General features: G+C 40.2%; 1 protein-coding gene across 1 annotated transcript in view; it reads left to right on the plus strand.

Annotated features, from left to right (window-relative positions):
* The window catches only part of LOC104403045 (zinc finger protein 474-like), an 11,809-nt gene extending 10,350 nt beyond the window's left edge, over nt 1-1,459 (plus strand). Inside the window, exon 3 of the mRNA XM_010011078.1 lies at nt 1,323-1,459. Coding sequence (XP_010009380.1) covers nt 1,323-1,459 — 137 coding nt within the window. The remainder of the gene's footprint in view (nt 1-1,322) is intronic.
* Nucleotides 1,460-12,356: the final 10,897 nt, after the last annotated feature.

Below are 12,356 nucleotides of genomic sequence, written 5' to 3' on the forward strand. Positions count from 1 at the left end.
TTATATTCCATAAACTTTCCGAAGTACAGAAAATACACATTCATTTCCTGCAAGCAAAGGGGGTATTTGTCTCAGCCAAGAAAAGAAACACTACTTGGTTGCTCTTCTAACAAAAAGAACATTAGGAACAGGCATATTAAGAGATCTAAGGCTTATTGTGGTTATGTGAACCAATGGATATGAATCATATTAAAACTGTATGGGCCTTTAATGAAGAGCTCTATCATGTGCCAGTGACAGAAACCATGGAATATTTTTAAATGCACAAATCATTTTCTTTTAAAAATTGTCTGCTGCTAACAGTACAAAGACAATACTAATTTTTTTGTCCTTTTTCTCTATTGTCATACCTTTTTGAGAAGGGCAAAGCATCTTCAAATCAAGCCATGTACATTTTTTTCTGCATGCACTTCAAATGAAAACTCTTTAAGATCTAAATCCAGGTATTAAGCAACCTACCTCACCTTTTTGGAAATCAGTTTGAAACAACACTATCTGAAAGTCCATTTCAAGATGAAAATAAACCAAATTATTTTAATACTCAAAATATTGAAAATACATCTGATGTGAGTGAGTGAGTGGTGAGTGAGTGAGTGAGTGAGTGAGTGAGTGAGTGAGTGAGTGAGTGAGTGAATGAAGAATGCTCCTGAGCTTTCAGAGCAGTCACTCTTCCCACAGTGGAAAATATCTGAGGGTAAGACTGGGCTAGTGTTTAGATGACAGTAGCTGCATCAGTGCAATGACTTCACTGGAAGTTGTGGCTTACAAGAACTGTAGGTATTGTCTGTAAAGGTCTTAGGCTTACCTAAGCTTAACTCTACTTACTGACAAAACTTGCATAGACTTCAATGGGGAGAAAATTTGGCCCCTTGTCCAGAACAGTACAAAGAGCATATTCTCAAGGGTGATATGTTCCTGCCCATTGCTATGGTCAGATAACACATGCTCATGAAACAGAACTCGAAGTAAAGCCAAAAAGTGAAATTTGCTGGTAATAGTATGTATGCGAAGATGTTAATAATTAGCTGAGAATGCATATCATAACACACAGCATGCTGTTTTCTCTGTACTCTTATACAATACAAAATAATTCAGTTTGAAGTTAATTTAATTCAACCCTTGGGACAAAAAAGTCTTTTTTTATGTATTTTTTTACTCTTTTGCTTTTCTTTTCTTTCCTTTCTTTTTCATTTGCAAAAGCAATATGGTTTGGTTAAACTGAAAGGCTCAGTCAACAGGTATTTCCTGAAAATATTTTCCATAAAGAGTTGAATGTGGGTCTCCAGAATGAAAGCTGATACTTTCTTTTATTATTTTTCCAGCCAGAGGCATGTATGATCTCGATTCTTTGAATGAGGCTGCCTCGATCAGCGCCCAGAACCAGCTCGTTCCATGTGATATCTGTGGGCGTACTTTTCTTCCAGACAGACTGATCGTCCACCAGAAGTCCTGTAAATGAAAACCTGCAACATGAAGTGGATGTAACACACATGCATACATACTCATGCATGGTGACGTGTGTGGGTGAGTGTGCATGAATACACACACACATGCACTCATACCTTTCAGCCAAACCACGAGAGAAATAAAATCCAGCTGGAGAACCACGGGCTTTAAAACTGTAGTGTTTTGTCAGATCACAAGATCCAAAAGCCTCCAGAGTAAAATCAGCAGTTGCTACTGTGTAGTGTATGATCAAATATGGTGACTTTTTAGCTGTAACAAAAATTCTTCATCATTTCTGCTGTTCAGATAGCCTCACCTTGAAGCCACACTTTGAGAAGGTTGGTATAAGAATACTTGAAAGTAGGGTGAACTATTTTCTTTCCTTTCCTGATCCTGTGCTTTGTTGGGTACGGCAGAACCCCAGTGAAGAATCCTCCCAGGCTGTTTTCTGAATAGCTGTGTTGTCTTCATCTCTATTGGTCAAATATGGGATGTTCTTCAGCCCCACTCCTTTCACAGCCTTTCAGATTTAGCTATCTGGACCTTTGAAAGAAGCTGGGCCTTCTGCATGCATTTCCCATTCTACATGGAGTTTTTTGTATTCAGCTGACAGGAAGAAACGAGCCATAGCTGTTAGGCATCTTTCACTGCAGAGTTCTTGAAAACAGTGTCCCAGAGGGATCCATCTAGTGGTTTTTCAACAGAACTGAGAGACTGGGAGAGAAGTATAATGCCAGGAGCTCCCTTGTCTGCAGGGATGTTGGCTGCATGTCTCTTGCTCACCGAATATATTTACCTACTGTTTCAGAAACTGAAGCTTCAGGCAACTTCCACAAAATGAGAGTTTTGATGAGGAACAACTCACTGAATCTCAGTGGAAGCAAAGCCAGAGTGGTATCAATCAGGAAAATTAATTCTTTGAAAATGTTGTTTCCTCTCTACCCAAGACTTATCTAGTTAGTGTAAGGATCTCCGCTGAAGTTATGACTAATCAGAGAAATCAAGTAGATCCTTTAAATTTGTTGGATTGGGGTTTTGTGTGTGTCCTTGACCATCTTTGACACAAGAGTGTTCATTGACTCCCACTTGGAGCTTAAATCCATGGAGCATTCCAGTGTTCACATGCTTGTGGGACAGTGCAGGTCATGAAGGCCTTGACTGCTGCAAGTAAAGCATTCCCATATAAAGGGATCAGACATGGGATGGAAGTAGAGAATGGCTGTTTTTAGAAAACACCCTAAAAGCACCTTCTTCTTGAAGCTTTTAGCAAATAGCAAATGAATAGCAAATAGCATAGCCAGCAGGGCCAGGACAGTGATCATCCCCCTTTACTGGGCACTGGTGAGGCTGCACTTCAAATCCTGTGTTCAGTTCTGGGCGCCTCCCTACAAGAAAGACACTGGGGTGCTGGAGCAGGTCCAGAGAAGAGCAACAAAGTTGATGAAGGGTCTGGAGCACAAGTGTGATGAGGAACAGCTGAGAGATCTGGGGAGGTTTAGTCTGGAGAAGAGAAGGCTCAGGGGGTACCTTATCGCTCTCTATAGCTACCTGAAAAGAGGTTGTAGTGAGATGGGGGTAGGTCTCTTCTCCCAGGTAACAAATGATAGGACAAGAGGGAATGGCGTCAAGCTGCACCAGGAGAGGTTTAGATTGGATATTAGGAACACTTTCTTCACAGAGAGGGTGGTCAGGCATTGGAACAGGCTGCCCAGGGATGTGGTGGCATCATTGTCCCTGGAAGTGTTCAAAAAACCATGTAGATGAGGCCCTTAGTGACATGGTTAGTCGTGGTCTTGGCAGTCCTGGGGTAATGGTGGGACTTGATGATCTTAAAGGTCTTTTCCAAATGAGTTGATTCTATGATTCTATGATTCTGTGATTCATTTCTTGCTTAACAATGATACCATGTGATTATCCTCAGCTCAATAAACTGATCATGCCAGAAATTTTGTAAGTCAGAGAAGCATGTCTTTGTCATGAACTTGGTAAAAGGAAACATACTTTTATGTTAAGCCAAAACAAGCATGGTGTGTCAGATGATTGGAATAAAATACCACCCTGCCCTCTGTGCCAAGTGTGACCATACCGGAGTACCAGTAAGGGCAAAAAGCGCAGCTATTACACAAGAAAGCAGCTGGGAAGGTGTTCGAATGTGCTGTTTTGAAGAATGCTATTATATTACATAGCAATGCCAAAACACATCAGTGAATAGGTTAAACAGATGGAGGAAGTAATACTCAACTTTGACAAGGTACAAAAGAGAACACTATTTATTATTATTTTACTTACTCTGAAGTGTTTTATTAAGTAGTTACTGAGGTTATTCAAAAGATATGACAAAATCCAATACAAGTTGTTAATCAATAATATAGGCTTCCTGATAACACAAAAGAAACTGTACCTCATATATGTTTTCACCTTCAGGCTTAAAGCCTAGAGCTGGCTGTTATGGATTGTGTGACCAATATGACTTTTCTCAGAGCATTCACACTTACTATTGTACTTACAAATCAGATGAATGTCTTTATACATTCTAAAATGAAATATGGATACCAGCAACTTTTCCAGGCTATCAAGCTGTGTGATTTGTGGCATAAGTGAAATAAGTAGTATCATTGTTCTGTTGTTAGAGAAACGCTCCTGCCTCCAGCCCTGGTGGGCTGTTAATTCAGACTGGGAGAGGTACCAGCATTCTTTGGTGAAAATAATTTCCAAAACAATCAATGGCACCTCAGCAGCCCTTTCATCTTCAGAATGAAAATTGTATTGTCTGAAGATAGATATCCTCAGGAGTCAAAGGTTCAGTGTCTGTTCTACAGTGCAAAGCTGTGTAAGCCCCACAGATCTATCCTTGTTAGTGTCTCCAGTGTAAGGAGAGTCACTGGCAGAGCTAGACCATCCCTCCTGCTTTTGGCTGGGAGAAGGAATGTGGTCTGAGGAAAGAACAGGGACACTGGTCCGTGATTGCTAGACTGGCTCCTACAAGCTGGCGGCTGGCAACATCATACAGTGTAAGACCTCGGAGACAGTTGTAATCCACCTCAAGTGCTGACCCACCCACTAGCAGCCTGGTAATTGAAGGATTATGCATGTCATGCAATCTCACCTTTGTGTCCCCTCTTCCTCTTCCTGGAACCCTCTTCATTTTGTCAGAGACAATAAGCAGGTTTTGGCTACATCTGCCTCACTCTGTGATCAAGATTCAATACAGATTCACTTTAAAAGCAGAAACATATTTTAAAGAAACTAACCCTTTACAGGGTCCCTGCAGTCTTTGACATTAAAAATTTAGCCTGGCTTTTTTTGTGGGATTCAGATGTCAGAGTTCCTGTGTCATTCTGAAAGTTGGACTTGGAGTCCTGATGATCTTAGGTCTGTCAGAAATTTCACCCAGAACAGTTTTTCTGTTTCACTGTCAACTCTGCACTTGTATATTTTTTGTTTTCTGGGTTATTATCCCCAAAATCAATAAAATCTGCCTGATGAGCTAATTGTTTATAAACAATTACAAAAGTACAGCTATTAACCATACTTCTAGTGTGCTGTTTTGTCTTGCCCAGAAGTACCAGCGTGCCCAGAGTATATGGGAGCTCTTGAAGCCGTAAGTCTGAAGGATGGTTTCCACATCAGCCTCTGAGGGAGTCAGATGAAGATACAGCTAGTTAAGAGCTGCCTCTGCTTATAGGTCATTGCTGCTGAGCTTTGAACTTAACAGGGGATCTGTGAAATGTTGAGCCTTACCCATGACAGAGTCAAGTGAATACTGGGCTATAGGGGCTGATGGTGAGACCAGAGCACGCAGGACAAGGTTACTTTTGTCACAAGCTTTTCTCCTGAGCTCACCAGCTCTGGTGTTTGTGACAGTGATGACGGTGAGTTCTGTGGCAAGATCTGTTCGATGGGAATAAAACTAATAATACCTTCAAGGTGTGCTGTCAACAGTTAAAATGACACCTTATGAGCATTTTTTGTTACTGCTTGGCATTTATCATTCTGACTTTTTTTGCAGAAGAGGAAAAGGAAATGAGAAATTGAGCTACTTTGCTTCCTTTGTTTCTGTACTTTAGTGATTTGTCACTTAACCTTATCTCCTCCACTGTTGGCTCCCAGTGATTTCCAGCTCAATACCATGTTTCCTACTGGCACAACACATTTAAACACCTGAAAAGTGTTTTTGTGTACTTCAAAACCAACAACATTCCATCTAGTTTGCCACAAATGTGCTGATAGCAGCTGAAACTATTCCTGGACAAAACATTAAATCAGAACATGGTTTGACAAACAAAGTTCAATCACATTAAATAAATGATCATCCATTTTCAGACCATAAATAAAAGCCCTGACCATAAAAAAAAAAATAAATCAGCCAGCTGAACCTACCAGTTCCAATTAAAAAATTATGCATTTAGAAAAGCAATCCTGAAGATCGTAGTAAATCTGGATGAGTTTAACTGCAGACATCAAAAATTGGACATTAATGAAAGAACATACAACTGCAGATAAATATTCTATGTAAAGTGGTATAGTTTAGCAAGTTGAGAACATCACAGTCCTTTAGTTAACATACAAGCTTCAAAAAGTCCCACATCTTTAAAGGCAGTAGCAAAAAATGCCTAGCAGGCCTTAAAAAACAGTTTCATGTACCCTTGTTCTTGAAGACTACCAGCATGTACTAGATCATAGGCTGAGGAACAAAAAAATTTGTAAATGCAATGCCAGTTTCTATCTAAAAGTTAGAAGAGAAGCTACATAGATCTGTGAATTCTCTCTGCATGGCATAGACCTGGAAAATACATAGCAGCATATAGAAATTGTGTTTTCAGCACTGCCTCCTGACCACTGAAAATGCTTAGGTTTTAGTTCAGGATTTGTAAACATGAAATTTGATTCTGTACTGACTGAAGCCAAGTCCCATACTACCCAATGGGTACAGGATGATGCCAGAAAAGCTAAGGGATTGATCAGATGTCGACACATATATGTCTTAACCAAATTAGTTCCTGGAAGTTTTTATGCCAACCATATCCTGGGCTGCATCAAAAGAAGCATGACCAGCAGGTCAAACGAGGTGATCCTGCCCCTCTTCTCTGCTCTTGTGAGACCTCACTTGGAGTACTGTGTACAGTTCTGGTGTCCTCAACATAAAAAGGACATGGAGCTGTTGGAGCAAGTCCAGAGGAGGGCCACGAGGATGATAAGGAGGCTGGAGCACCTCCCGTATGAAGACAGGCTGAGAAAGTTGAGGCTGTTCAGCCTGGAGAAGAGAAGGCAGTATGCAGACCTCATAGCAGCCTTCCAGTATCTGAAGGGGGCCTATAAGGATGCTGGGGAGGGACTCTTCGTTAGGGACTCTAGTGGTAGGACAAGGGGTAATGGCTTTAAACTTAAACAGGGGAACTTTAGGTTCGATATAAGGAAGAAGTTCTTCACAGTGAGGGTGGTGAGGCACTGGAGTAGGTTGCCCAAGGAAGTTGTGAATGCTCCAACCCTGGAGGTGTTCAAGGCCAGGCTGGACAGAGCCTTGGGTGACCTAGTTTAGTGTGTGGTGTCCCTGCTCATGGCAGGGGGGTTGGAACTAGTTGATCTTAAGGTCCTTTCCAACCTTAACTATTCTATGATTCTGTGATTCTATGATGACACACAATTCATGGCCTATGTTTGTTTAACAACAGAATTTAATAATTGAGAATTAAGTTTGTTTTTATTACCCAGTTCAGAAAGCTGGTCTATGCTCATGGAACGAATTCTAGTGAGGCTCTTGGCTGAATCAGTATTTTCTTCAGGGCTCCTGTCTGGCCAGGTGGTTAGTTCTCTTTCACTGTCAGTGGGATAGGGTTTCCTGAAGTCTGTATTTCTAAATGGTGTCAACCAGGGAGGGTTCAAATGAGTTTGCTGTATCTGGAGACATGCCACACTCAGCAGGACAGTAGAATCATGGAAAAGCAAGACTCAACAGGGTCATGAGGTCCACTAGGAAACAGAACCAACACACCTGGAAAACCCTTCAAGAAGTTGCCTGATGGACTGTCTACATTCTTGCATGCTTTTACTTGCCTGCTCCTCAGTCAGTATCATAAATGACATACACAGAGTACTATTGACTCCAGGGGCAGACAAGGATTAGGGTCTTATTTTAAATCTGTGTTTCTTAGAAAACTCCTACTTGCAGTTCAATAAAAATGTTACAATCTGGTTAGGATTTTAAGGAGAGCCATGATTGTAGAACTGGAAAATCTACCTGACAAATGAGACTCCAGGTGGTCAGACCATTTAACTTTTCAAAAAAGAAGTGCCTCACTGATGGCCTATACATACGCAGGTTACAGAGCATTCTTTCCAGAAGAAAAGATTATACAATCTCCAAGGCAGGAACTGGAGCTAGACAAACTCTGAAATAGAAACTCAGCTTTCAAACAGTGGAGCAATTTATAGAGAATAGCAGTGGATTGTCTATGGCAGATTTTTTGCCAATTTTCATGAACTTTTAAATGAAATAAAACATACAGGTCTAAGATGAATAAATTCAGGCCAGCCTTGCATTACAATATGGAATATTAGACTAGAAGGCTCTTCCAGATTATAATGAAATATAGTAATCGACATATAATTTCCAGGACAAAAAGTGGTTCGCGAAAGTCTAAGAAATATCACACAAGAAGCCAATGAGATCTCTGAATTAGGTAATTGAGACTCAAAGGTAGCAATTAAAAAGTAGGAACTGAAAGATGTTTATCTTTTGAAAGTCTTTGCATCTTCAGTAGCCCCATCTAGGAATGTAGCCCATATCAAACACGTAAACAACTAGAAAAAACTTCTTCTAAAGGCAAAAGCAGTTGACCTGGGACAGGATTTGTACCTGGATTTGGAAGCTGAATCAAACTGCAGAGTCAGAGTGGGATAAGAAATTCTTCAAAGCAGCAGTGAGAGAGATGTCTGGATGTAAAATTTTGATACAGCCTCAAACAGAAGATCATCTGCCAGTCTGGTGAGAAAGAAGATACTGATTTCAACACAAGTAAATGCTTTGCCCTGCACACTTTCTCTGGCACCTTAAGGGGAGAAAGATTTACCTGGCTTTGTTCATAGGACTTGTAAATCTAATTGGTTAGGAAACTGGCTCTTTCAGGTTAGTTTCACACTTTATTTCTGTAATACCTCCAATTCAAAACAAGTTATACTTATTACTGACTACTGTCTGTTTACACCAAGTTTAAAGGCTGTAAGGGTATAAAAAAAGGGCACTGCTAGATGCATCTTGTGATAAAAGCATAAGACCTTCTTCTACATTCTAATTCCTCTTTGCACAAGTGCTGGGTTTGTTAGTGTCTAGGAGACAGACATGGTATTTCAGGAACAAGATCAGAACACAGGCTATGGTGCCAGACCTTGATAGTGGTGCAGTCCACTGGGCAATAGGTAGTTTACTTATGAAACAGAACCCCATGGGCTCCATGAAGCCCAGACTCAGGTAAGTACAATAAATGCTATCAAAAAGCCATCAGAGCCTTCCCTATAGTTGTCTCCCCTCTTGCATCCTCTTTTCCACAATTTAGCCCTATTTGATGCATTTGGTCAGAAGCATCTTCTCCAAATACCCCTTGGAGAAGTTGCACTTTTTGGTATATGTCATGAGGTGCAAAATACACGCAGCATGGAAGAAGCAGGAGTCAGAAACATAGATCGCAGTGCACTCTCCATGCTACAAAGTGGTAAGCTGGATGCCTTCAAATAATGTAGCAGAGACATGCGGAGGGTTTTTAATTCCTTCATATGTAATATTTACATTATAAGGTCGAGAAGATAAGATTTAAACAGAACACACCGCTTGAAAATCACAGTTGTGGCTGTGAGAATAAAAAGAATCAGTCTGTTCAGCTTGTCAAAGGGAAGTTGTGGCTGTGAGAATAAAAAGAATCAGTCTGTTCAGCTTGTCAAAGGGAAGACAAAGAGGCTGTTTGATCTGTCATGCATGCCGCATTTCAGCTCTGAATTTTTAAAAAAACAAACCAAGTTCGAGGGCAGAAATAAGCACGTGCAATCACAGAATTCCAGTTCTGCATACTTAACTTTGACATGCCCAGGATCCTGTGCGTGCTTTGCAAACTCATATAGTTTAGGGAATATAAATGACTAAATACCACATTCCTCACTGATGCGGCACTAAAAATACTGAGTAGATTTCCAGAATATCTGGTTTAGCAAAACTTACGCTTCTGAAAAGGGAGGACGCCTGGGCCAGCTTAACTCAGGTCTTCTGAAACAGTCAATGGAAAGTTATCTGTGGGTCCTCCATATGTTATGGGCAGTCAAGCCAACCTGAATGCTGGAGAGACTAGCCCCAGCCAGATGGTAAAAATGTGACTATGGTATGAAGTGGTCTGGACAGGCAATCTCTTTTCAGGGGAGGTAAGAGGCCTTTCTACTTCACCCATGAGTATGTGGTCATAGGAGATAGATGCTCACATACTGTGAGCTGTTGGCTTGTACAAAGGTTTGTCACAAGTTAGGAAGGAGCTAAAGGTGTTCCTGTACATCTGATGATAATCAGAAACAAGTAAAATGTTAGGCAGTGTGGTATTTCTGAGAGTGAAGAATGAATGGAGCTCCTATCCAGTAGAGTTCACAGCAAGGACATATATGTTTTGGATATCTTGAGGTTTCTTAATAGAACTGAGAAAAAATTTCTGGAGTCTTATCAGACCTATAGTTTGATTTCTTCCTGACTGTGATCCAGCAGTCAAATGTTGGTAGACCCTGCTATTCTAAGGAAAACCTGTGTGCAGAGAAGGGGAGGTGGTTGCACGTGTCCCGAGGTCCCTGGTCAGTGACTCCAAACCAGGAATGCTAGTGCTAACATCCATGTTTGGGGTTCACACTGAACATCAGTGCATTCCAGGCAAGCCTAGGGGTTTCACAGCACTCCAAAAAGCTCAAGAAGGACACTCATCCTTAATAGCTGGCGCTTCTTTACAACATAGTTCCAGCAATCCAGCCTGAGGTGCAGGGAAAGATCAACTCATAGTTATCTGAAGCCAAAGTTTAACACAACACAGCCCTTATTCTGTTTTCTCTGCTTCTTGAGAGTTTCCTTAGTCCAATTTATAGCCTCCATCTGCCTGTCCCATCCACCATTTGAGTCCTGCAGTTATTTTCATACCCAAAATCTTATTACAATACTTCTCTTCATGGATGGTTGTTTTGCTGGTGACTTGGTTGGCTTACTTGTGGGATAGACTTTCATAGTTTCTTTCCAAATTTACTTTTCATCGTGCACTTTTATTCATTTAAATAAAATTGCTCAGAAAATTCTGCACAACATAATTACACTGATACAGCTAATTATTTTAAAACAATCATGTGAAATAGCTATTCCTTGTCATCCAAAAGCTGCAGTACCAGCCATTGCAGAACCATTTAGAGGTATTTTTTAATCGTCCAAATCAGTATTTAGGTATGTCAAAGGTTGTCTCCCTTCAGTAGTGAAAACTATCATGAAAACCCAGTTTAGCTGGCATTGGGAGTGGCAGTCTCCAGTGCAAGCAAGATGTTTGTCATGAATAAACAGTGGAGCAGGAAAAGGATGGCAGTTGTTGAGAGCAGCATTCCAGTACATACCCACTATTTTCCACACTGTGGTTATACAGATTTTTCTGATCAGTTCCGCTTGGGCCAATGATGAAGTCTGGGACTTTCTGAGAGGAACAGCTGTAAATGAAGCTGACCAATAACATGGCTATGCTACAGTCTGCAACATTGCATTCAGATGTCCAGCTAATTTCAACTTAGTGAGATCTGATCTTGAAAGCAGTGTAACCATGATGGTTCAAATAGGTGAATGTATTATGTTTGTGGGTAGATTTTGCAGCCTATATGATATTCCTTGCTATTAAGGTCAAATTCTGAACTGTGCCTGTCTGAAGTCCTTTAAAAACAACCAGGTATTTCCACTCATGTTGCATTTCTCAGTATGTACCACCTTAAGTCTAGGACCAACTGCAAGATATAACCCCTTGAACAATGCCAAACCTATATGTGGAACATTTTTTCAATTTTTTCATTTTTTTCAATTACATGTTTTCCCAGAAAAACATTTGTAAATCCTCTGACTTGGGGTGGGGTGGAAGAAACAATACACAAAAGAAAGCTGAACATTTTTAGGGTTGGATCTATTGCTAGCATTGGGAAGTTTTTTGTTTTGTCATTGTTTAAAAGCATAATGGTAAAGGAAGCAAATTCAGTTTAGGGTAAAAAAATAGAGGACTGAACCATTTCTGCAACTTTGGTTTTGAGTTTCAAATAAATATTTGCCACTTCTTTTAAATTTCATCCAAACAATTTTCAGATCCAAAATTTCCTCAAATATATTGTCTCCTTGGGTTTAATTTCACTTGTTTCCTAAAAGCTGTTGTTGTGGAAGAAGGAATATTATTATTACAGAACTTATGACATTTTTATGGCAAAGTCTATATGCAGCAGTTTCCTACTAATTGCCACTCCCATGATTTTTCTAAACCTAAAGAGGGAAAAGGCGTTTGTAAAGCACTTTGCTGCAAACTTGTAACCAATTTTGGCAATCACATCTACACCAAATTTGCTTCATCATCTTGTAGATCAGCTACATTGCATAAAACAACACTAAATGATAATTGTATTGACACAGTTGATTGATTGTTTTGAAACTTGTATCTCACAGTAGCACACACATCATTCTACAATACTTGTATAACCACAGAAGTAAATACAATATTCACCCCAGAGGAGATGTCAATTACTCTAGGAAAAAAAAAAAAAAAAAGAAAAAAAGAAAAAAAGATTCAAGTACTTGTTACCCTGTTTTCATAGTATCAGGTATTGGTCTGTAACAAGAACACCCCACTATTCGCTATGTCAAATATATTTTGTCCCTTCTT

Source organism: Nestor notabilis, unplaced genomic scaffold (genome assembly GCF_000696875.1).
Source record: "Nestor notabilis isolate BGI_N333 unplaced genomic scaffold, ASM69687v1 scaffold2033, whole genome shotgun sequence".
NCBI classification, from domain to species: Eukaryota; Metazoa; Chordata; class Aves; order Psittaciformes; family Psittacidae; genus Nestor; species Nestor notabilis.